At 42.5% G+C, this 26,310-nt stretch overlaps 1 protein-coding gene across 1 annotated transcript; it reads right to left on the minus strand.

The window, feature by feature from the left end:
* On the minus strand, window positions 1-25,658 carry kiaa0895l. The gene is given in 7 exon segments (XM_082526183.1): window positions 1-2,235; window positions 9,709-9,806; window positions 21,772-22,077; window positions 24,432-24,564; window positions 24,836-24,979; window positions 25,069-25,416; window positions 25,418-25,658. Coding segments are annotated over 7 exon segments (1,332 nt in total). The 5' UTR covers window positions 25,559-25,658; the 3' UTR covers window positions 1-2,073.
* Between the last annotated feature and the right edge of the window lie 652 nt (window positions 25,659-26,310).

Consider the following 26,310-nt stretch of genomic DNA (forward strand, 5'->3'; position numbering starts at 1 on the left):
CAGTGTATGTACATTTTAATAAATAAACTGGAAATTCAAGTTGTTTTCCACAAAATAACACTTCTGCAACATTCGTGCGTTTATAAATCGGTGCATTCGTTTAGGTGAAACCAGGCTGCCGTTAAGGTCAGATCTTAAATATCAGCTTATCACGTGGCTAAAAACTTAAACACAGCAGAATATAATTGGGTTACATGTTGATCTTCAAATCCAAGTGTTTAAAATGCACCGTGTTTGTAGAGTTCACATGTTGGCCCGGTCTTTTCATCTTCAAGTTAAAAACTCAAGGCTAGTGTCGTGATGCTGCTGTGACCTGGTTCTTCTGGTTTCTCTGTGCTGACTGACAGCTTGGCCCAAAATGACTCACATCTAAAGTTTGAAGTGTCAAACACAATAAAAGCAGCTTACAAAACACATGGCTAGCTACAGCAGATGAGCGCTACACCCATTTAAGGCACACCCACTACACCCCTGTTTCCTCCTTAACAAGAGACTCAGTCTGGATGAGACGGTCTCAAAAAGCCCAACACAGTATTAAAAATGTTACTTCAGCACATTTTCCAATAAAGACAGACTTTTAGGGGAAATACCTACATTTGCTCTCTTGCAGAGTCATAAGAGACTGATTCCATCACAGAAAAGACTACGTTAAATATAAAGCCACAGCTAAAGGCCACCAACAGCGACACACTAATCGGGGAACGTTTAGCCTGGCTGGAACTGTAACTTAAATGTAATTTTTTGTGTGACTCTTTGTTTGCACCGAGAGAACTGAGCTTCAGTTTCACTGCTACAACGGGAATAAAGATCGTGATTCCTGGCCACAGGACTAACTATGAGTCATTAAGGTATTAAGCAGCATTGCAAAGCTCAACTGAAATATCAGGGACTTTGTTGTCATGACTCACTTGATATAGATTTTTATGGTATGACCAAGATTTACAGACCTAATTAGTTTGCATTTATGACCCCAAACGAGTGACTGAGCCCATCAGCTCAGCAGCAAAGTGTTTGCAGAGGTCAAAACAGAGACCTATTGTCACAAGTTCTGCAGTGACTTCATTTTTCCGGCCAGGACGTTTTTACTGTTTGTTTAGAAAAGACTGTAATTTTAGCACATAGCAAAAACCAGACTGACGAGGCTGATGTGCCAAGTAATGAAATACAGTATTTTTAGACAGACTCAGCTCAGGGTAAGCAAACCCTTATTTGCCTTCTTTAACACAAGCATAGAAGCGGTTTAACTACAAAGACATGACAATCCTATAAATCGTAATATAACTCTGCAAGTTATTCAATAAACGTAAGCAACCCAAAATGTCCAACCATTCCTCTGACATTTCAAAGGAAAATTTGGTTGTTGCGCAGTGGGGTGGAGTTGGGGTCAGGGTCTCGGGCACACATCACAGTAGCATACTGATAATCAAAGACCACCAAGGACACTGTTAAGACAGTGATAAAAGAGCTGATTATCTTCTTAATAACACTGATATTTTAATTATCCCTGGTGGAAGGTCAGACTGAGTCTACTGGCACTTGATATCTTTAAGATTCATGGTCTCAGTTTTGAAATGTGTCCTTGGTGTCTTCTTTTTAAAATGCAAATAATCAAAGGCATAAAAACAACGCAGTCTAAAAAAGAACATATAAAGCTAATACCAGAAACATTCAGTCTGTTTTCTCAAAGTAAAAAAAAGAAAAACTTAAATAATTGCATAAATAAAGCTTGTGATTGTGAACATTTCTGTGATTATGAGTGAGTTTACATATATAAAGTTGATTACATCATAAAGTTTTAGTACTGAGGTAATTTCATAATAGCAGTAAAGGCGACGGCGCACAGAAACTGTACTTGGCTCTGTGGAAAAGCCACACAAACATGCATTGGACACAGGTGAAATGTAGATAGAGGTGTTAGTGTGTATGTCCCTTTTGTTCATGTCATTCAAGTTTTAAGAAAACAAAATTGCTCCAATAAAGCATCAGTAATACTGGATCTCTTAAGCAAGAATTGGGTCACCACATGGTAGAGTCTGAAGATCCTCCAGTTCCTCTTCTCTTTGGGTGGGATGGTCACGGTAGAAGGTGCTCCAGAGTTGAATCCTCGAGCTCATTGATGGTGATGATGTGGTCCAGATGTTGCAGGTACCGCTCCTGGTCTCGCATGAAATGCGGGATTCTAGTTTTGGAGAGCACTGCCAGATGTCGGAGTCTCTCCACATCTTCATAAGACACCTACAAATGTCAAGGGAGAAAGGACTCATGAACCGTCCAAACATAAAGCACTGCTCCCACACTTTTTTCAATATGTACCCTCAAATGACTGAAAACTGGTTAGTATGTTCATGAACAACACAGGCTCAAGCCTACCATTAACTGGAAACTGGTGGAAAACCAGGATCGCTGTCCACAGTGAAGCAAGTTTTACATAGAAATTTGCAGCTGCCCACATGGACGAGCCAAATACCTACTGGGGAAACGTTTTATGGTCAGACGATACAAAGACCGAGTTATTTGCCAACAATGACGAGAGATATATTTGGAAGAGCAAAGCGAGGCTTTCAAACCTAAGAACATTGCTGTGATGGCTGCACTTACAGCCACACAGTGGTAATATCACCATGTTAGTGTAGAGGCTTATAAGTAATATTGCATTCACATTTCTTTCTTTAAATATAGGAATTTATTTACAGAACAATAAATAACTGGTTTTGGTTTAGAATTCATTCACATATCCACATAACGCTGCATTCTAAAATAAGTGCGCACATTTTAGTTTACACTGTTATGTATGATTAATCTTTTGTTTTCTGAGTTACCTTAGTTGCAGCTGTTCCAGTCCCTTGATTAAGGAGCCAAGAGGTGGAAAAGGGGCGGAGCGAGCTTTAAAGGAAGGCTACAAATTGGTTCACGCCATAACTCAGGACCATGGGGGGGGAATTGGAGTTCATTATGTTTGGTTTAGTTAGGTTTTGTGTGTTTTACCCCTTTTCCTGTTTTTGTGGGCTGATCAGCCACTATTTAAGTTTCCCCTTTGTCTCATTAAGTTAGGTCAGTTTGTTTGAGTTATCAGTTGTGTTGTTAATTTTGAGTAGAGTTTTGTTAGTTTGACCTCTTTTATGGGCCCAAGATTTTGATTCTTTTTGCATGAGTTAACCAATTATGTTTTTTGGGTTAAATAAAAAAATCATTTTTTGGACTTTAACCTGTGCCTAAGTTTCCTTCACTGCTCGGTCCATCACAAGTGGTGTCAGAAGTGGGATCAGCAGTTGAAGGCACAGGATTTTTTTTTCTCTTTTTTTCCCCTCTTCACTCATCAAGCCATGCACAGAATGGGAAGGAGTGGCAGAGGAGCAAAAGGAGATTGTCAAAACCAGCCAGTTGGAGTTGTAGAGCAAGTAGAAGGAGGAGAGGAAAATGGAGCCTCTGGAGGGGTGGATAGTACTGAGAGCCAAGGTAAGGAGCCGACAATGTCAGAACTGATTTCCATGCTTCGTTCTCATATGGGTCAGCAGGAGGCCCAGGAAGCAAGAAGAAGGGAGGAGTTTACCCGCCAGGAACAGCGCTTTAGAGCACTGCAACATCAGTTTCAGCTGTTGCAGGTAGAAGTGCAAGCTCGTACCTCCCCGGTCCCTGAGCCTCAAATGGAGGTCTCTGAGCCTCAAATGGAGGAACCTGAACAACCAGAGGTAGAGTCCTTTGAAGAGGAGGATCCTCCCTGTGCTGGCTCCAGTAATGAGCAAATACATCCTCAGTCAGGTCAGTCTCGCTTTTATGAACCCAGGCTGGAAAAATTGACAGAGGAGGATGATATTGAACATTTTTTAACAACATTTGAACGCATGGCTGTAGTTTGCCGGTGGCAAAAAATGGACTGGGTTTTTCATCTGATTCCTTTACTCACTGGCAAAGCAAGAGGTGCGTATGTTCATATGGATATGGATGACTCTCTAGACTATGACAAAGTGAAAGCAGCTATCCTTCAAAAATATGACATTAATCCTGAGACATATAGACTGAGATTCCGTTCACTGGAGGTAAAACCTGATGAGAATCCAAAAGAACTATATGCAAGATTGAAAGAGTTATATGAGAAGTGGGTGAAGCCAAAAGGAAAAACGGTGCATGAGGTTAGTGAAATATTAATTTTAGAACAATACTTGAGAATGCTGTCTCCTGAGTTACAGATATGGATTAAAGAACGCAATCCAAACTCTGCAGCGGCGGCTGCAGAGCTGGCTGATGTGTTTGTGGCAGCACGGAGAAAAGGACAGTCATGGAGCCACACAGCATGGAAAATGAGAGATGGTTCAAAATCTGTCCCTCACTACCAGAAAGCAGGGGTGAGTAAGCCTCCAAAGAGCCAGTCTGTCAATATGCCGTCAAGACCTCCACCCAAGACTGTGATTTGTTATTTGTGTGGGATGGAGGGCCACACAAAACCTATGTGCCCAAAGAATGCTACAAAAATAACGCAGATGTGTTTTGTGCCCCGACAAAGTGTGGAGCCTAAAGTGGAGTTTGAGAATGGTTTCAAAATGACCTTAGTTGAGGTTGCTGGGAAACCATTAAAGGCCCTTGTTGACTCAGGAAGTACTCAGACTCTTGTGCACCGAGACTTTGTACCCGCAAATAAAGTTAATGTGGAGACAATCCCTGTTCGCTGCATTCATGGAGATGAGAGATCATATCCAACAGCAGATCTGTACATCAAGGTACAAGGACAAACGTATATTCTAAATATTGGTGTTGCAGAGAATCTGCCATTTCCAGTAGTGCTGGGTCGAGATCTGCCTGTGTTGTTTGACTTGCTGAATCCTAGTCATACATGCAATGTTGCAGTAACAAGAGCTCAAGCTAAGAAGAAAGGAGTCCCTACACCCACTCCGTGCCTTGCCCTTCTATGATGCGGACATAGAGACTGCACCCGGGAAGTCTCGTAAGTCACGTGGACAGAGAAGGCAAGAGAAGTTTCTACATACTGCTGTTCGAGAAGCTCCTAGCACAGAGCCTGAGTTACCTTTGGGTTTCAAAATCCCTGTTAATATTATTGAAATGCAACATGACGATCCATCTCTAACATCTCTGTTCCAGAAAGCTGCAGAGAGGAGCCAAGGGACTGAGCAAGAATTGAACAGCAAGGGGGAGTTTCTGCTGAAAGATGGCATTCTGTATCGTCAGCAGGGTTCAGCATTGCAGTTGGTGGTTCCTAGAGCAGTCCAGAAGGTAGTGCTCTCCTTAGGACACTCCATTCCATGGGCTGGCCACTTGGAAAAGCACAAAACCATGGCCCGCATTAGAAAATATTTTTATTGGCCTGGTGTGCGCTCAGATGTAACACTGTTCTGTAAAAGCTGCCCTCAGTGCCAGAAGTCTTCTCTTAAAATCCCCTCCAGAGCTCCTCTCCAGTCTCTACCAATTATCAGCACTCCATTTGAACGGCTAGGAATGGACATTGTTGGTCCTCTAGAAAGGAGCAAGGCAGGCAACCGTTACATGCTGGTTGTGACAGATTACGCTACAAAGTATCCAGAGGTCTTTCCTTTGAGATCAATAAAAGCCAAAGCAGTCGCCCTCTGTCTCGTACAGTTCTTCTCAAGGGTTGGTTTTCCTCGTGAGATTCTTACTGACCGTGGCACTAACTTTATGTCCACTTTGTTGAAGCAGGTGTACCAGCTCCTTGGGATTAAGAGCCTGAGGACAACGCCATACCACCCTCAGACAGATGGCCTAACAGAGCGCTTCAATCAGACTCTGAAACAAATGTTACGCAAATTTGTCAATGAAACTGGTACAGACTGGGATCAGTGGCTGCCCTACCTCCTCTTTGCATATAGAGAAGTACCCCAGGCTTCTACAGGTTTTTCACCTTTCGAACTATTGTATGGCCATGAGGTACGAGGCCCCTTGTCTCTTCTAAGGGAGACTTGGGAGGGTGACCAAGAAAGATCACAGGCTGTCAATGTTGTCTCTTATGTTGTCCAGATGCGGGAACGGTTGGAGAAGATGACGGAGCTGGCCCAAGCCCACAAAGCGGAAGCACAGCAGCACCAGAAGGCCTGGTACGACCAGTCAGCTCGGCAAAGATCCTTCAGTCCTGGTGAGAAGGTGCTGGTGCTTCTTCCAAGTGATGACAGTAAGCTGTTAGCAAAGTGGCAAGGGCCATATGAGGTCCAAAAGAAACTTGGACAAACAACCTATAAGGTCGCTATTCCAGATCAGCCCCGTTCCAGCAGAGTACTGCACATTAACCTGCTTAAGGAATGGGTGGAGAGACCAAAAGCAGATGTCTTTCTGATCCGGGAGGTTTCGGAGGAGGAGGAAGTGGATGATCAGTATCTGCCAAAACCCACTCCTCAGGACCTGGATCTAAACCATCTTCCTGAGGAAAGACAGGCTCAGGTGAGAAACCTGTGTAAATTAGATGTGTTCAGTGAAAATCCTGGTAGAACGGACATTGTGGAACATGACATTGTGTTGAAAGATGGAGCTTCTGTGAGGAGAATGAGTTACAGGATACCTGAGCGTCTACTGATCCCGTTGAAAGAGGAGATCGACCTGATGTTGTCACTAGGAATCATTGAAGCCTCGAAGAGCGAGTGGTGCCACCCAGTGGTCCTGGTGCCAAAGAAGGATGGCAGTATCCGTTTCTGCATAGACTTCAGGTACCTGAATGCAATATCACAATTTGATTCATATCCAACTCCCCGCATTGATGACATGGTTGAGCGTCTTGGGAAGGCCAGATACCTGACAACAATAGACCTCTGCAAGGGTTATTGGCAGGTACCACTGACTAAGCGCTCAAAAGAGCTGACTGCTTTCCGGACCCCGTGGGGCTTGTTCCAGTTTAAAGTCATGCCCTTTGGACTGCATGGTGCCCCGGCAACATTCCAGAGACTGATGGACCAGATACTGTCTGACATGTCTGATTTTGCTGCAGCCTACCTTGATGACATAGTGATTTTTAGTTCTACCTGGGAAAAACACCTGGAGAAGGTATTGGGGCGTCTTCAGTCTGCAGGGTTGACTGTTAATCCAGCTAAGTGTGCCATTGCCAAGGCTGAAACTGAGTACCTTGGGTTTGTGATTGGAAATGGAGTAATAAAACCTCAAGTCAATAAGGTCACCGCCATAGAATCCTGTCCTTTGCCAGAGACCAGAAAACAGCTGAGATCATTTTTAGGTATGGCAGGATTCTATCATCGGTTTATCCCTCATTTCTCCGCCAGGGCAGCTCTTCTGACGGATCTGACTGGTGCCCGAAGTCCCAATAAGATCACCTGGACAGAGGAGGCTAAGATGGCTTTTCAGGACCTACGACAATCTCTGAGTAAGAGCCCAGTCTTGCACAGCCCTGATTTTGAGAGAAATTTCATTCTTCAGACTGATGCCTCAGAGGATTGGGAGCTGTTCTGTTACAGGGACCGCCTGGAGAGCGTCATCCAGTGGCCTTCATCAGCCGAAAGCTGTTTCCGAGGGAAGTGCGATACTCAACCATCGAGAAGGAGGGACTTGCCATCAAATGGGCCCTGGACTCCTTTAGGTATTATCTTCTCGGACGGGAGTTCATATTGGAAACAGACCACAAGGCTCTTCAATGGATAGAGAGAATGAAGGACACAAATGGAAGGATCACGCGATGGTACCTTGCAATCCAGCCATCCCCGGCAAGGATAACTACACTGCAGACTGTCTCTCTCGCTGTCCCAGGGAGAGATCTGAAGAGGGGGAGTGTGTGATGGCTGCACTTACAGCCACACAGTGGTAATATCACCATGTTAGTGTAGAGGCTTATAAGTAATATTGCATTCACATTTCTTTCTTTAAATATAGGAATTTATTTACAGAACAATAAATAACTGGTTTTGGTTTAGAATTCATTCACATATCCACATAACGCTGCATTCTAAAATAAGTGCGCACATTTTAGTTTACACTGTTATGTATGATTAATCTTTTGTTTTCTGAGTTACCTTAGTTGCAGCTGTTCCAGTCCCTTGATTAAGGAGCCAAGAGGTGGAAAAGGGGCGGAGCGAGCTTTAAAGGAAGGCTACAAATTGGTTCACGCCATAACTCAGGACCATGGGGGGGGAATTGGAGTTCATTATGTTTGGTTTAGTTAGGTTTTGTGTGTTTTACCCCTTTTCCTGTTTTTGTGGGCTGATCAGCCACTATTTAAGTTTCCCCTTTGTCTCATTAAGTTAGGTCAGTTTGTTTGAGTTATCAGTTGTGTTGTTAATTTTGAGTAGAGTTTTGTTAGTTTGACCTCTTTTATGGGCCCAAGATTTTGATTCTTTTTGCATGAGTTAACCAATTATGTTTTTTGGGTTAAATAAAAAAATCATTTTTTGGACTTTAACCTGTGCCTAAGTTTCCTTCACTGCTCGGTCCATCACAATTGCACTGGGTGGTGGTAGCATTATGCTCTGGAGCTATTTTGCTGACAGTGGTACACTGCATAAAGAGGATGATATAATGAAGGAGTAGGACTACCACCCACTTCTTGAACTTCACCTCAGATCTTCAGCTACGTGATTGACTCTTGTAAACAACAGGATGTTCCACAAAACAATGATCCCAACCATGCATCAAAGCTGGTTGTTCAATGGATAAAAAGCTTACTCCATTTGGGGCAGCAATTTATCCCTGCAATGAGTAGACACTCCACCCTTTTGTAACTGAGAACCATGGCCTAAGACTTTGAACCGCTGCAGTGTGAGCTGGAGGCCACCACCTGATGAAGCCAACAGCACCACATCACTTGCAAAAAGCAGACATGAGATTCTGAAGGCACCATAGCATCTATGTCAGGGTTGTGGGAGGGCTAAAGCCCATCCCGGCTGTCTAAAGGTGAGAGGCAGGGTGCACTCTAGACAGGTCGCCAGTCTGTTGCAGGGCTAACACATAGACACAGACAACCATTCACACCTATGGGCAATTTAGAGTTACCAATTAACCTATCCCCACTTTGGACTGTGGGAGGAAGCCGGAGTACCCGGGAAAACCCACACAAACACGGGGAAGAAACATGCAAACTCCACACAGAAAGCTCCCGGCCTGATAGTAGAACCGAACTCACGACCTTCTGTGAGGCAACAGTGCTAACCACCATGCCACCGTACTGCCCTAGCCACCAAAGCAGAAACCTTCAAACACCTTGCTGTGCCTAAAGATTATGTCCATAAAAACTATGAACAGAATCAGTGACAAAGGGGAGCAATGGTTATACAGAGAACAAATGGCTCAAAGCATCGGGCTGGACACCCCATACTCCCAAAGAACCCCCCCACAGGACACTCCGAGGGATGTGGTTGAATGCTTTCTCCAAGTCCACAGAACATATGTGAACTGAATGTGTAAACTGCCATGCACCCTCAAATATCCTTGAGAGGATAAAGAGTTGGTGCCTAGTTCTGCAGGGTTCCAGGCTGCTGCAAGGAGCATGGTGGTTGGTAGCTGTTGAGGTGGTTATCCCCAAAACAGATGGGGGACCACATTCAACATAAACTCCAACTCATGTACCCAGTCCTTGAGTTTTACATTTATTCAATACTTCTGACCAAACTGTAGAAACCATGTGGAGGGCAGAGAGTGTACATATTATCACATATTGCAACACAATGAAGGGAGCTCAATGCCATGTATGATTTAATTTAATACTTCTGAATCTAATTCTAAGTCTTTTTTGTGGGTAGTCTGACTGACCTTGCCTAAAGAAGTTAACATTTTGAAGTCAATTGTCCTTCGATGCCGAAGAATCCGCAGGATCCCGTCCAGATACACCTGATCTTTGCTGAAGCAACCTAAGACAGAAATATACAAAAATAATAATCAAAGTTACAGATTACAGTTTTGAGTTCACTTTGATTTGCTCATTTAAAGGTCAACTGACACTTCTGATTGTTTAGCTCTTTAATTTAGCGAGATTAACAGAAGAGCTTGTAAAATGATGCTTACAGGATTTAAATAGCCTCTAACTTTTCAATTACGATTATTTGTCATGTTGCACAATTAAATCTTTTTTTCCAATTCAATTCAATTTTGTTTATATAGCACCAAACCACAACAGTTGCCTCAACGTACTTATATTGTAAGGTGAAGACTTAGTGTCACTCTGAGACAGGATGTTTCTCATTTTAGAGATATTCCATAAAATGGAAGAAAGCAGTTACATATTTGTTTGATACACACACTTGAGAAAATATCCTGGTCAGAAAGAACTCCAAGAGTTCTAAGATTTTCTAAGTTTTTCCAAGTTTCTCTAAGATTTTTTTAAGTAAAATCTTAGAAAAACTTGTTTTTACTCAGATTACTGATTTTCTAAATGATAGACAGATCCTGGAGATATTCCAGTCTGGATTTAGGGTGAACCACAGCACAGAGACTGCTCTCCTAAAGGTTTTAAATGATCTTAGATGTAACTGGGACGCCCAAAAGCTCTCAGTCCTGGTGCTACTGGATCTAAGCGCAGCCTTTGATACAGTAGACCACGCTATTCTTTTAAACAGACTGAAACACATGGTGGGCCTCTCTGGTGCTGTACACAACTGGTTCACTTTCTATCTCTCAGACAGAACTTTTATGGTGAGTATGGATACATGCTCCTCTAAGACCCATAAAATGACATGTGGTGTGCCTCAAGGGTCGGTTTTAGGCCACATACTTTTTAATTTGTATATGCTCCCTCTCGGCAGTGTCATCAGGAGAATGTTTTCAACTTTACAACTTTTACAAAACTCGGCAGCTCGTGTGTTGACGAAGACCAGAGGGCGGGCCCACATTACACCGGTTTTAGAATCGCTGCATTGGCTCCCCGTGTGTTTCAGGATCGATTTTAAAGTTCTTTTATTGGTTTTTAAATGTCTTAATGGTCTTTGGCCTTCTTATCTCTCAGATCTGCTTTTACCATATGAACCCTCGCGGACCCTGAGGTCCTCTGGTACTGGCCTTTTGATTGCCCCTAAAGTCAGGACACATACTCACGGAGAGGCAGCTTTTCAGTGGTATGGTCCTCGTCTGTGGAACAGCCTGCCGGAGGAGCTCAGGGCCACAGAGAACGTACATGTTTTTAAGAACAGGCTCAAGACCCACCTTTTTAATTTAGCTTTTACTTAACGTTTATTTATTTTCTGCTTATTTATTCTATCCGGTTATTCTATTATTAATTTAGGCTTTACCTAATATTTATTGATTTTATTCTTATTAATTTTTTAATCTTCTTACTCTATTTATATTTATATTGTATCCCGTTCTTATTTATTTTATCGTTTTACCCTGTACATATCCTATTGTGTCATATCTCCAGTGTTTCCTCGGAGGGCGCTCTCTGCGCACCGGGGCTGTGATCGACCGTGGCTGCTGTGGCCCTGTTATAGTGTTTCTTCACTTGGCACATGCGTACCCAGCCCAATTTTACTCTTTAAGTGTGCGTGTGTGTGCGTGTGTGTGTGTGGGGGGAGGGGGGGATATGCGTGTATTCACATCGTTTATGTTAATGAGAGTGTGGCATAGCTGGACTGGCCGGTATGCCCGATGGCGATATTTTGTTTTTATGGGCCGATCGATTTGTCATGATCGACTCTGGGCTGGACCAATTACAGCCGAGGAGGTCGGATGCACCCTCCCCCTTGTTTAGCAATCTTATAGACGAACTAAAGAAAATGGAAAACAAAAAAAGGAAAGGAGGTGCAGAAAAAATTAGGGCCAAAAAGAAACAAGCCCTTCAGGCAGACGCTGCCAAATGTGTAAAAATAACTGAATTGTTTGGCGGTAGCTATGGCATAGCTTCCACAGATTTAGCAACATCAGCAAGTGGTGGAGGCCAGCAGGTGGATAAGGGAAAGGGGAGGCAAGAGGAGGAGAGACCCGAGGCGGCCGCCGGTCATAGTGGCAGAGGAACTGAACTTCAGGTAAGAAGTTATGACCTGCTGTCTATCTGTGTCAGATATAAACCAAGTTTAGTTGTAGTTTGTTTTCGTTGTGCTGACTTTTTACAGTCGCTTAGAATAACTGGTACTGCGTACTAGCTAGCATGACAGAGTTTATATACTGCTGGGCGGGTGCTATGAAGTTACTGATAGTAAATTTTATTTTATGCTTAAGGTTAGTTTCTCAAACTCCTCAAAATCTTAACAAATTGTGCCAATCCTTACATGTTGCACCAGGCTGATTTATCATCAAAAGTGGAGAAGTCTGTGACAGAGGAGACAGAAGAGCAGCAGAGAGAGATTGAGACGGAGAGATGACTTTATGTCATCCATGAGGGATGCATTTGACATATGTTTCACATATTATAGCCCAACAAGTTACTTATACCAATTTAAATACGAGCAATCAGTTTTTGGCACAACACCGGCTATTGCAGTTAATAATACAACAGCTTCTTGCCATTTTTTGTGTTTCTTTTTATCGCTGTGTAACTGAGTTCAATTGAAAGCCTGCATGCGCTAGTACCTCTTGCCACAAGTTCCCAGAATCCTTTGCGGATTTACCCCTGAATAACATCACATTTTTGGTGGGCCGGTCTCTAGTCAAAATGCCCGGGCCGATTTTTTGTCCCAGTCCAGCCCTGGAGTGTGGGGAGTGAGTTGGAGGGTGGGGTGGGGTGGGCTGCTTTTAACCATGTAAAGCACTTTGTACTACTTTTTTTTTTTGTATGAAAAGTGCTTTATAAATAAAGATTGATTGATTGATTGATTGATTGATCCTTTGCAGTGTTACTGGGGGACAAAGTAATGCTATCCAGTGTAAGCCCCATTAAAAGCACCATATTTCAGAGATTTTTTAGGGCTGAGTAAAATAACAAAGAACTCCTTCGGGCTTTTTCCCAGTAAAATTTTAATGGTGGTTACAGGAAAGCTGCTGCTTGTTTAAAACTGAGGGCTGCGTGGACTTAATGTTGTCAAACTTTTTATTCATGTGTTGCTCCTAAATATGTTTCTATTGCAGGGCCCTATTTCAGGAAGCCGGTTTAGAAAACTCAGAGTGAAAAACGATACTCAGGGTTGAGTAACCCCGAACTGTCCAACTCGGAATATTCGGTTTCAGAAAGGCTGATAACAATTAGTTCAGTCAACGCGGAGTTGCTCTAACCCCAAGTTAAACGCGCGCACGAGGATACATAAAGCCCTGATTAGTGGAGCACAGATTAAGCGAGTCACCATGGAGATGGAGGGAAAGAAGGCGCGGTCAATGTATTTTACAGCGCTTGAGGCCGAAATTCTGATGGCAGCATATGCCGATAACATGCAAATTTTGCGGAAAAAAAGTAACACAGCCTCAGCTGCAAAAGAAAGGGAGCATGCATGGCAAAACATAGCCGACAGAGTCAATGCGTGAGTGTTAATTTAAACATTGATCTAGGGATTTCCACCCATTTAACACGTTATTTTATTATATTTTATTTTATTTTTTAATTTATACATTTTATTTTGTGATGTGATGTGAGCGCAGGTGCAACCCAACAGGCCCCCAACGTTCCTGGCAGCAAGTAAAAATGAAATATAAAAATATAGTCCAAACAGGTAAGGTGTAATTGTATTATGAGCCATAGTGCTTGGTCTGTTTGTCTGATGTAAATCAATTGCAGTTAGAGGCTACATTAATTTCCGCTCTGTAAGCACTTATTGAAATTATCTGAGCACATTACAAGTACATATTTGCTTACTCTGTATGCTCAAATGTGACCCATTATAGCCAACAGAAAAAAAGCGGAGGCCCGAAAAACAGGTGGGGGTCCTCCACCACCACCACTCACAGAGGCTGAGCAGTTGGCTTCCACATTTGTGATAATGTTGGCAGCATCACATATGATCTTCACAGTGCAGAGAACACAAATTAGCATCCATTACTATAATGAAATAATTTGTTAGTTTGAAATGCTACAGGGAACTATGTACCTGTACATTAATGCTGTGGAAAGACTTCCTGTTCACATAGTCTCCTTCATTTACTGAAGGAGCAATGATTGGAATGTGAGTGCCATCTATACAGCCAATGACGCCTGGGAACCGTGGGAATAAATGTAAAATTGAAGTAGTAGTTCAAGTATCACCACATCATGAATTAAGTTTTGTTCATCCTGATACCTGCAATTTTGTGGCATCCCTCTTTGATAAATCTTGTGGGTCTATGATCGGGGAACACCACAAACGAGTACAGGAGACGTTTCAGTGCAACTGTAACATTCCTGACTGCCCGACAGACGGTAGCCTTGGAAACGTGCTCAGCGTCACCAATATTATACAGAAAGCTCCTGTTTGCAAAAAACCGAAGTGCAATACAAATAATATGTACAGAACTGAGAGCAGGTCCGCGATGTGTCACATGAGCAATATTAGGCCTGAGGATGTTATTCAAATCAATTATAGATTGTGCTGAAAAACGGTAACGTTCACACAGGAGATCATCAGGAAATGATAAAATGTCCGAACGCGCTCTAATCACTCTCTCCCGGCGGAGAGCTCTGCGGAGAATTTGGGCTTCAACATCTACTGGCTCTTCAAGGAAGGGGCACGCCATGTCTGACACTTCCCACAGTCAGGTTTCCGACAAAGAGGCGGAGAAAGTTAGGGTTAGTTGAAGTAAACCTGCTAGGGGGCAGGTTAGCTTCATGGAGTGTGTCGTCATAGTAACTCGCTTGGAATTAATCTAAACTCGCTTTGTGAAACCGAAAACCCAGAGTTTTCGTTAACTCAGGGTATACTTACTCAGAGTTTGCACTAAACCGGCTTCCTGAAATAGGGCCCGGGTCTCACTTGTGTTTAACACAATGGTGCACTACACAGCCGCGGATTTAACGAAGCATTGAAGCTAAGAATTTGGGTGGAGAATTTTTTTAACTTAAATAATTTGAATTACTCAAATTGTTGCAGCCCTACACAGTTTTATCTGAATTTAGCAGCAAAGATGACCAAAACTTTGAGGCCATCCAGGTCTTTATGTCTTTAAGACATTCCTGCAGGTTAACTAATTGGTGTGTGTTACCTGGCTTCATGGATAGATAGAGCTGGGTGTCATCTGCATAGCTGTGTAAATGTATGCTATGTCTTCTAATGATGCTGCCTAAGGGAAGCATGTGTAGTGTAAACAGAACTGGTCCTAGCACTGAACCCTGTGGAACTCCATAATTAACCTCAGTGAGTGAAGAGGACTCTCCATTTACATGAACAAATTGGAGTCTATTAGATAGATATGATACAAACCACTGCAGCGCAGTACCTGTAATACAGTCCCAATTCAATTCACACTTGAAAAATGTAGAAAAAACATAAATAAAAAAATCATATTTTGCATGTTTAGATCTTAACAAGGTTCCAAGTACAGCTTCAACATGCAACAAAAAGAAATGTGAGAGAGACAAAACATTTTTTTGAGCATGCAGTTTATTGAAAACAATGCTTAAATTAAAACAGGCTGTTTTACAGCTGATCAAGGTTTAGGATGTTGAGATTTAAATATATATTTTAAGGCTTATTTTCTTATTATATTGTTTTATGTACTTTAATAATGAAGGTTTGTACAGCAAGGCCACTTTTCAGCAAGGAAATTACTTTTACACTGTTAAATGTTTATATAGCTTTAATGCACACAAAAAAACAGCTGCTTGTTTAAGTAAAATAAATGGATGGGTTTTTTTTACGCTAGTAAAGTTGTGGATTTGTATTTTGTCTCGCAGAAATTATATCGTCAGTTATATCGTTATCGCAAATTTTCAAATATATATCGTGATATTACGGTGGCCCTGAGAGGCCAAACAGATTGCAACTTCAGAAAACACTTGCAAAAAGAAAAATGCTGCAAAAAGAAAAACACCTGCAAAAAGAAAAACGCCGCAAAAAGAAAAACGCTGCAAAAGCACACACAACACAGCAGTAATGTTTCTGGGGAGACAATAACCGGACGGACCAGTTGCACGAACCAAAACATGCTAACAAGTGCACTGGGACTGGGAGACACTTCAAAGTGGAAGCGGAGCAGCCAAAGAGTAAACTTTCAAAAGTAAGTTCTGAATATTATGTCACTTATTTATGTGCAAATGTTTAATAATGAAGAACATTAAAACATTACTGTTGGCCACATGCCGGCAAAGTTATGTGACATTAGCGATGTTTGTACTTTCAGTGTTTACTTTGTTTTAAAGCCTTTACTTTATACGCCGTTAGATAGTCAACCTTAATCTTACAGAGAATCTGATGATTTTATGGATAATTAAAGTCAGTCATATATCCACAAACACAACAGGCTGAAAGTCAGTGATGCTGCTCGGTTTGCAGTCCTGAATATCACGGCACAAGCAAGATTCACTGCACTGTTAATGTTAGCTATGTTATATTGCTGCCTCTGTTCGGAGGTGTCAAGCCAAATGGACTTTAACGTGTGTTTGAACGAGCTGACGGTTCACTCGTTAAGCTGAAAGAAAGATGCTTTAATCACAGCAGTCACACGTGTGTCCACTGTACCATCTGGGAACTCTACTTGTTTACACTTGTAATAACACAAACACTAAATCCCCCTTCTCTGGTGCTGTTGTGTAGCAGTGTGTACACCTAAGACTGCCACCTGTCTGTCTGTCCTGTGTCTGTGGAATAAAAGTATGAACATGTGTTTATAAGTCACACTTGTGTTTGAATCCTGCAGCTTATCACACATTTGATTTCCATGTGTGACAACTGCAAGTGTCCAGAGTGAGGACAGACTGAGGGACACACTGCTGCACATCATCTGTGAGGCTTTGCACCCCTGATGATCCACCAGGACAAACTCAGCAGTGTGTGAGGAAGAGGAGGAGGAAGAGCCAGCAGCAGCTGACAGATGGAGAGAATAGACAGACTGTCCCCTGTTTGTGAAGGACTGCTAGAAAAGTTTAAAATAACTAATTGTCTGTCCTGAATCAGTCTTATTAGGTAATGTTCAAATAATTTTATCATTCCAGTGTTTTCAGTGTGGGAGAAAGTACTCAGGGCCTTCAAGTTACACACTATGAAAGGCAGCAACAAGTTTAATGTTCAGAAACCTAAAGTATGTATCAGCAGCAGAATGGAGCTAAAAATAAATGTTGGTTTCAGTTCTATGAAGCTTTGAGTATTTTGGATTAGTAGCACTGCTGTGTTTGTTGCATCATATTGCTGTAATTGTTTATATGCTTTATATATTCTGAGCTAAGTTGATCTATAGTGTTACATCATATTCTATAAGGATGTTATGTGTTTGGATACTTTCTGCCCAGTTTGACCCATTTAGCAGACGTCAGCCTGTTTAAGGCTCTGATGTCTATTCTGTATGACTTAAAGCAGTTATGACATGGTCTGATTTTCTCACCCAATAAAGGAATATTTCATATATCAGTCTACTCTTCATTCTATCAGAAACAGTTATCACAGCTCGCACATTTGCTTTTTCCACACATATATATAAGCATTGAGCCAAATTTAATAATGCCAACATATTAAAAGAACAATATTTGTCTCTTATATATAATACATCTATAGATACACTGTCAAAGATACTTGTCTTTAAGTGAAGATTTAAGGTGATAGGAAATATAAATAAATTCAACTTGAATCTTTACTGAAGCTCAGAGTTCATGTTCACTGCTGTAATAACTAATAATGATTAATATAATATTGGCCACATTATATTTACATTACCAAAGTGAGATGACTTTAGTCTCATGAACAACATGAGCTAATTGTTATTTACTAGCTAATCTTAAATGACTGCTCAGTATAGAAATGAAGCCCAAAAATCATGTTTTACAGTCCTGTGGTCTCAGCCTCAGATACTTATCACATCACACACAGCTCATGTAGAAACAAATGTACAAAATATGTTCTCCTTCATTTCTGTCAAACAAAGCTGTATAAAATGTTTCCAGCTGTTAGTATCATGGTTGCTAGGCAACCTGGGCAGCGCGACAGAGGCTAGACCGTCCCATTTCACAAGCCTACAAGCCTCGCACTTCCGGCCTCAGCGGTCTTTGAGTACGCGGCCCTTGAGGACCGTTAAGGCTGCGTACTTTAAGGCTGCAGAAGGCTGAATTTTGATACAGCCGTACATACATGTTTTGGTTCATGCAACTGGTCCGTCCGGTTATTGTCTCCCCAGAAACATTTCTATTGTGTTGTGTGTGCTTTTGCAGCGTTTTTCTTTTTACAAGTGTTTACTGAAGTTGCAGTCCGTTTGGCCTCTCAGGGTCACCGTATGATATATATTTTTGGCCATATCGCCCTGCCCTACATGATTCCAAACATTTTTTACAAATGAATAACTGCAAAGTGGGGTGTGCGTAATTATTCAGGCCCCTTTGGTCTGAGTGCAGTCAGTTGCCCATAGACATTGCCTGATGAGTACTAATGACTAAATAGAGTGCACCTGTGTGTAATCTAATGTCAGTACAAATACAGCTGCTCTGTGACGGCCTCAGAGGTTGCCTAAGAGAACATTGGGAGCAACAACACCATGAAGTCCAAAGAACACACCAGACAGGTCAGGGATAAAGTTATTGAGAAATCTAAAGCAGGCTTAGGCTACAAAAAGATTTCCCAAGCCTTGAACATCCCACGGAGCCCTGTTCAAGCGATCATTCAGAAATGGAAGGAGCCCTATGGCACTAGGGCTGGGCGATATGGCCTAAAAACCATATCACGGTATAATTTGAAGCAAGTGCGGTAACGATATATATCGCGATATATTCTTTTCTTCTCTATAATGTATTTTACACACTACAAGGTGCACTTGAAATCCTTTAATTTTCTCAAAAATCGAGAGTGTGCCTTGTGTATGAATTCTGGTTGTGCTTACTGACCGCGAACCGATTTTATGTGGTACATGGCGCACAGAAATCTGTCAAAAAATGTTTTAGTACGAATTTGGTAAGCTATGAAGGCGCACTGCTTGATGGATTGCCAGAGCATTACGGCTACTGTAGTCTAGAGCCTCACGCAGTGTTGGCAACTCCTCAGTAAGGAAAATCACTATTGGCTGTCCAAAAAGTCGCTAGAAGTCGCCAAATGACGTAATTGCCTAATTTGCATAATAGGTCATGCTAATGTAATTGTAACCTACGTTGTTGGAGAGAGAAATAACATCGTGAAAGAGACAAAGTGAGTAAAAAATGTCCTAAATGCATTTAGAATTTACTACAAATTAAATTTCTTATAGCAATTATTGTTTTTTATACATATTATACATGGTTATGCTGAGGATATGTCGCCCAGTTTCCACTGGAAATGCCTTTTGGTTAAACTGTCAGCAAGGAATTTGCATTTGCACTGTTAAATTTTTATATAACTTTAATGCACATAAAAAACAGCTGCTTGTTTAAGTGAAAATACATTGATGGGGTCTTTCACACTAATAAAGTTGTGGAATTGTAAAGTATTTTGTCTCGTGTCAATTATATCGTCAGTTACATCGTTATTGCAAATTTTCAAATGTATATCGTGATAAATATTTTTGGTCATATCGCCCTGCTCTACTTCAAGGGTTATTCCAAGTAGGCTTGGTGGTTAGCACTGTTGCCTCACAGCAAGAAGCTCCTGGGTTCAAATCCACCATCAGGCCGGCATCTTTCTGTGTGAGGTTTGCATGTTCGCCGCGTGTTTGCGTGGGTTCTCCCCTGGTGCTCTGGTTTCCTCCCACAGTCCAAAGACATGCAGTTAGTGTGGATAGGTTAATTGCCCATAGGTGTGAATGTGAGTGTGATTGGTTGTCTGTGTCTGTGTGTTAGCCCTGTGACAGACTGGCGACCTATCCAGGGTGTGCCCTGCCTCTCCCTAAGACCGCTGGGATATGCTCCAGCCCCCCCACGACCCTAAAAAGGACAAGCGGAAGCAAATGGATGGATGCCTTTCAAGGACTAAAGAGTTAGGACTATTATGGGATATTAGGTTTTCAGAAATAGGATTTTAATAATATCTACATATTAGCCAATTTGCACATATTTCCAAAATTTAAATGTGAACAATCTGAACATTGAAGTTGAGGTTTTCATAATTCTCATTTTATCATTTATCTCTGCTGAAAAAGAACCCTAAACTGATATTAATGAAACCAAAAAACCACCACCACAGTCCACAGAGGCATGGTGTAGTTGAGTGCTACACTGACACTTGACAGCTAATCACTAGTGCTGTCAGCGTTACACTCGTTAAAAAGATCTTAACGCCATAACCGCATTAACAAGCTAACCACACTAACGCGTTGACAGCATGCAGCCCCACGCACGGGGCGACTCGCTAACGGAGATTTGCGGCATTAATGCAGTCATGGCATTAATGTCATTTTGGCGAGATTAACGCTGACAGCACTAGTAATTAGCTGTGTTAAGTGGTGTACAGTGGTGTAAAAAAGTGTGCGCTCCCTTTCTGATTTCCTATTTTTTTTGTATGTTTGTCACACTTAAATGTTTCAGATAATCAGACAAATTTAAATATTAGACAATGCTAACACAAGTAAACACTAAATGTAGTTTCTAAATGAACGTGTTTATTATCAAGGGGAAAGTCCAAACCTATATAGGGAGTGGCACTGAAAGAAATAAAAACATTTTTCTTGTAACATGTAAAATTAGAAACTTCCTGTCTCAGAGTGATGTTAAAAAACGAGTTTGTGCATTTATACTATCAGGAAGTCCTAAAAACTCCCTGAAAAGCCTTCAGCTAATCCAAAATGCTGCAGCAAGAGTCCTGACAGGGACTAGAAAGAGAGAGCAGATTTCTCCTGTATTGGCTTCCCACATACAAGGTCTTGAATAATCAGGCCGTATCTAACCGTGCCACCCCGTTAGAGCTCTTTGCTCTCAGACTGCAGGCTTACTTGTAATTCCTAGAGCATAGGTGTCAAACTCTGGCCCGCGGGCCAAATTTGGCCCGCAGCCTAATTACATTTGGCCCGCGAAGCCATACCAAATTCCTATTAGAGCTGGCCTACTGGTATTATACAGCTAATATATATATATTGTTTAGTATTAAGCTTTGCTTGTTCCATATTCAGTTTTTCAGCAAAACGTGTTTGAGTCCATAAGAAAAGATTCATTCTTATATCTGGAGGAATAAATATATTTTAATAAATATTAATGTTAGCCCGCGACTTTGTTCCAGTTTTGAATTTTGGCCCACTCTGTATTTGAGTTTGACACCCCTGTCCTAGAGTATTTACGAGTATTTTTTGGCAAACAGCAAAATTCATGCTTTTGTCTCATCAGTCCACAGAGTATTTTCCCAAAAGTCTCGGGGATCACCAGAATGTTATCTGGCAGCTTTAGACGTGGCTTTATAACCTTTTATAGCCGGGCTTGTTTGTGAACAGGTGTGGCGATAATCAGGCCTGGGTGTGGCTGGGAAACTGAACTCGTAAATGCTTCCAAAGATGCGATACACCACAGTTACTTGATGTTTAATTTGTGTTTATTTGTGTTATCTTTGTCTAATATTTAAATTTGTTTGATCATCTGAAACATTTCAATATGACAAACATCATGAAAACACGTTTTCACAGTTTTTCGCTGGGATCATTTTGTGGATTACAGGCTTTATGTTTGGGTGTTCATATTATTATATTACAGGTTATTTTAGGCTTTTTCCCCACTCAGGAGAGACTCATTATAGAAGAAAAAAAATCCTAAATAGTCAAAGTTAATCACTGCATGAAATCCTAACCTGATACTGTTACATTTCATTGCATTCAATCTTATAGGTTTTGCCTAGGAAAATGCCAAGTCTATTAATTTTACATGTTTCTTGTGTGTGTTTGTGCGTGCACGCTCACCGGGCTGCGAGGTGTCCGTCTGTCCCCTCTTGGCTCGCAGGCAGTACTCCCAGCGGACGTCCGGGTCCTGGACGAACCGTGCTATGTGGCTGAAGAGCTGGCTGAAGCTCATGCTGGTGGCGTGGTACACTGTGTAGTAGAGCAGAGCCGCGCGCCACAGGTAGGGCTGTTTCCGTAGCAGCACACTGTGCAGGCTGGCCAGGCCCTCCTCTGTGGGATTAGCTGGTTTAAGTCCAAACTGCTTCCTGCCTTCGGCGGTGGCCCATGGCTGCACGCTGTTGTTCACACCTCGCAGATAATGTGTGCCTGAGAGGAAGAAAAGCTGCTGCAGTCACTTTGCTGGCCCTCCATGCTGTCTGCACATGCTTCACACTGTAGTTTGATAAAACACATATCTAAAAACCACTCTGTCAGATGTACCACTGTGGTTTGACCCAAATGCTACCAGCATGCTAACTGGCATGCAGTAACAGTGATTTTTTTAGCCCAGGGCTGATGAGGGCATTACACTGAACTCTCCCGCAGATTAATTTGTAATCTGGGAAAAATCTGGTTCTTTCAGGAATCAGCACGAAGGTGCAGACCGGTGAGAAGAACAGATTCTCATAACAGCAGGAAATCTCTGAACAGACATGGGTGGGTTTGGAGCAGGCACACTGTAACTCCCAATATCACAGGCTCCATCAATTCAAACTTTATTTGACATAGAGAACATACAACTTTATTAACAATCAGATCCTCAGCAGTCTGCTGCAGTGCTATGTGCACACTTGTATACATATACAGGGTGGGCCATTTATATGGATACACCGTAATAACATGGGAATGGTTGGTGATATTAAAGTCCTGTTTGTGGCACATTAGTATATGTGAGGGGGCAAACTCCTCAAGATGGGTGGTGACCATGGTGGCCATTTAGAAGTCGGCCATCTTGGATACAACTTTTGTTTTTTCAATAGGAAGAGGGCCATGTGACACATCACACTTATTGGTAATGTCACAAGAAAAACGATGGTGTGCTTGGTTTCAACATAACTTTATCCTTTCATGAGTTATTTACAAGTTTCTCTTTGTTCACAGTCATTGACATGTCGAAGAGGTTAACACGTGAGGAGCGGATCGAAATTGTGTTGATATCTGGTGAACGCAGTAACCGGGTCATTGTAGCAGATTTCAATGCAAGACACCCTACGAGACTACCCATCTCCCATGCTACAGTTAGCAAACCGCTTGCTAAGTTTCGTGAAACTGGTTCAGTGTTGGATTTGCCAAAATGTGGACACAAGAAAACTGTCACTAATGAAGAAACATCAGTGGCTGTCCTAGCTTCATTCAGCAAGAGCCCACAGCGTAGCACTCGCCGCATGTCACTGGAGAGTGGCATTAGTCGAACATCGGAGGATATTAGCTACTCACAAATGACACCCTTACGAACTCCAGCTACTGCAGCATCTCAATGAGGATGACCCAGATTGGGGCACAGAATTTGCAGAATGGGCAAAACAAAAATTGGAACAGGACCCTCAGTTCACGCAGAATATTTTGTTCAGTGATGAGGAAAAGTTTTATGTGAATGGTGAAGTTAACCAACAAAATCACCGCTATTGGTCTGACACTAACCCACATTGGATGGATCCCTCCAAGACTGTTGGAACAACAAAAGTGATGGTTTGGTGTGGTATATGGGGTACACAGATAGTGGGTCCATTCTTCATCAATGGAAACCTCAAGGCCACTTGAAGTTTAGCAACTGACTGCTGATTCAACCACAGACATTTATTAAAGTATAGCCAGCATGACACCATTTGTCAGTTTGTTGTCTACCATTCTGACACCGCCAGGCTAACTGTATGAAAACGCAGCCCCGTGCTGTTGTCATGAAGTTGAAAATTTGTTATAAACACCAAAATATAGATTGGTGTACACATGTTTAATTCTGCTGTAAGGCTGGGTATTTTAACACAGGAGTCTTTAAGGACCGACTCACTTTCGTGGCTAGGCTCTGGTGGCAGTTTCTGACACATTAGAACAGTCTTCATTTTTCTGCTCTGGGAGCTGCAACTCAAGCTCAATCAAATCATTTGACTAGAGCTTATAATAAACCAGCGGTCCCCAACCTTTTTTGTGCCACCGACCGGTGTGGCGGATAAATACAGCAAAATAAAATGATACGACTGAGACAAAAACTTGTGGTAGTTTGTAAATATAATAATAAACATGAATTCACTGTGTAAATGTGTAACTTTATTAGCAGCGTCCTCCTGACAACAACACTGAGAGTAACATCCTCCTCTCTGCCCCTTAATGCTCTCCGGTCGCTATGGTAACGCATAAATATTTCTTTCAAAATAAGACGCACAGCTACAACACGGGAAAGACCCGGGGAAACCGAGTTAACAAAAAAAACCATGAAAAGTTTGAAAACCATAAATTTCACACCCGAGCCTCAACTCTCGCGGACCGGTACCAAACTACTCACAGACCCGGTACTGTTCCATGGCTCGGGATTTGGGGACCACTGTTATAAACCATAAATGATGTCAGCCATATTAACAATAACAATAATAATAATCAATTACCTCTTTGTGTCACAACTGCTATGGGGAATAGAAACCATGTGGAAAGACTTCTACCAAGCTTACGTATTATTATCTGCTCACCGATCTCATGTCTCAGCATTCCCTCCAGCCAGTGCTGTCGAGCCCCAGATAGGTTAATGGTCAGAGTAGGACGACAGCTTTCCACCACCATCACAGCCTGAGACAGCAGCTCTTCAGATAGACGCACAACAACCTGGAGACACAAACACGCACACAAAATCATCAGATTTTGCTCATCGGCTGCTTTGTGGAAAGTCATTCAGCTAAATCAGTCACAGGGTTCAAGTAATCCTGTAGATGTAGGTTTACTGTTAGCTTGTCACTTCTGCAGCTGTTCTGTCACATTACTGTCTCACCAAAAACACTTCTGGGGGGGGGGGTTGTTTGCTTTTTCAGCATTTTCAGCATTCAGCCAATGGACACAATATAGCAGAGATATACTGAAATCTGGCTACTGCACTCACCTCCCCCACACAGCCCTCTTTCTGCAGGTATTTGCGCACAGCAGCCCACACCTGACTTTTAGGCAGAGCGCTGCCACCAGTCACCTCCTCAAAGTTCTCATAGGAGCCAAACTTCCTCAGGACACACTCCATGATCCCAACTGCCTGCAGTTAAACACATCATCATCATTATCATCATCCTCATGATCTCATGAGCTCAGAGCTGACTGTTAGACTGGTTGAATGTGACACACCTGTTCAAGAAAGAGACCCGAGCCTTCTCTGTACTTGTCCAGCACGCTCCTGGGCTCAGGCTGCGCATACTCAAACTGAGGCTCATACTTGTAGTCAGACTGGAAGAAAGCCTGCTTCTCCTGCTCCAAGTTTAGAGGTCTGAGGGCAACGAGCAGGCAGGGCCTGGTGGCTGTAGGGAGTGTTGAACCACCCACTCCTTTAGCAATATGAGGGAGGGAGGTGGCCGGTCGCATTTGCCCCTTACTGCCCCGCAGCCCCAGGGAGTAGTTCACGGAGCAGGTGCTTTCACTACGGCGCATCCAGCCACTCACTCCCAGGCTGGGGCTGGTCAGGCTACGAGCCGGGGGGGAGGGGGCAGCCGTACCACTGCGCCAAGGAGGCTGTAGGATCCTCCGGTCCACCATCTGCTCCTGAGACCCTCTCATGCGCTGGGATGTCACCTCCAGGCTGAGGGGCCTCCGGAGTGGCGTTCTGGATGCAGTCCCACATTTTGATGACGATGATGTTGATGATCTTCTCTGTACTACCTGGCTGCTGCAGCTCGTCGGGGCTGCGAGCCCGTTGTGTGACACTGTCTCCCTTTTTGTGACGCCGCACCTTTTAACAGCTTTGGGTGGATCTTCTCGAGCGTCTGTTTTCAACAGGTCCCCAGCACTTCTTTCACCCTCGACCCGATCCATGAAGACTGCGCCCAAGTCCAACACCATCACCACAGCAGCTGCTCCTCAGGCTGCACCTCGCTCAGCCCCACGCTGCTGTAACAATAGCAAGATTAATGCACACCACTCAGTTTATTAGACTTATTATTCTTATTATAGACAAGCATATAATAAAGCCTATATACGGACATATAAATCCATATATATGGAAAAAAATAATATTTGGAAATATGAAATGAAATAACATAAATTCCCAATTTTATTACTAAGAGCCAATAAACCAACCACTCAAAAATCCCATCATCATATGTATCTAAACTCCTTTAAAACAAATGTAATGAAGGTTTCCAGCTTCTTCATTGAGACTGATAAATGTGTGAGTGTACCACTGTGTGTTCATGTTGCTGGGTGTGAAAGGACAGGAAAATGGGGCTGTGAGAGTTGATCCAATGAGTGGCAGCAGATGATATCCGTGCACACACAAAAAATAAAAACAGAAAACGGCAGCGCTCAGCTCCTGCGACAATAAAACTTGTGATAAGCAGTTTAGAGCTTCTCCGTGGAGTTAGCTGCCATTAGAGT

Source organism: Aulonocara stuartgranti, assembly GCF_965226115.1.
Source record: "Aulonocara stuartgranti genome assembly, chromosome: 1".
In the NCBI taxonomy this organism is placed as follows: domain Eukaryota; kingdom Metazoa; phylum Chordata; class Actinopteri; order Cichliformes; family Cichlidae; genus Aulonocara; species Aulonocara stuartgranti.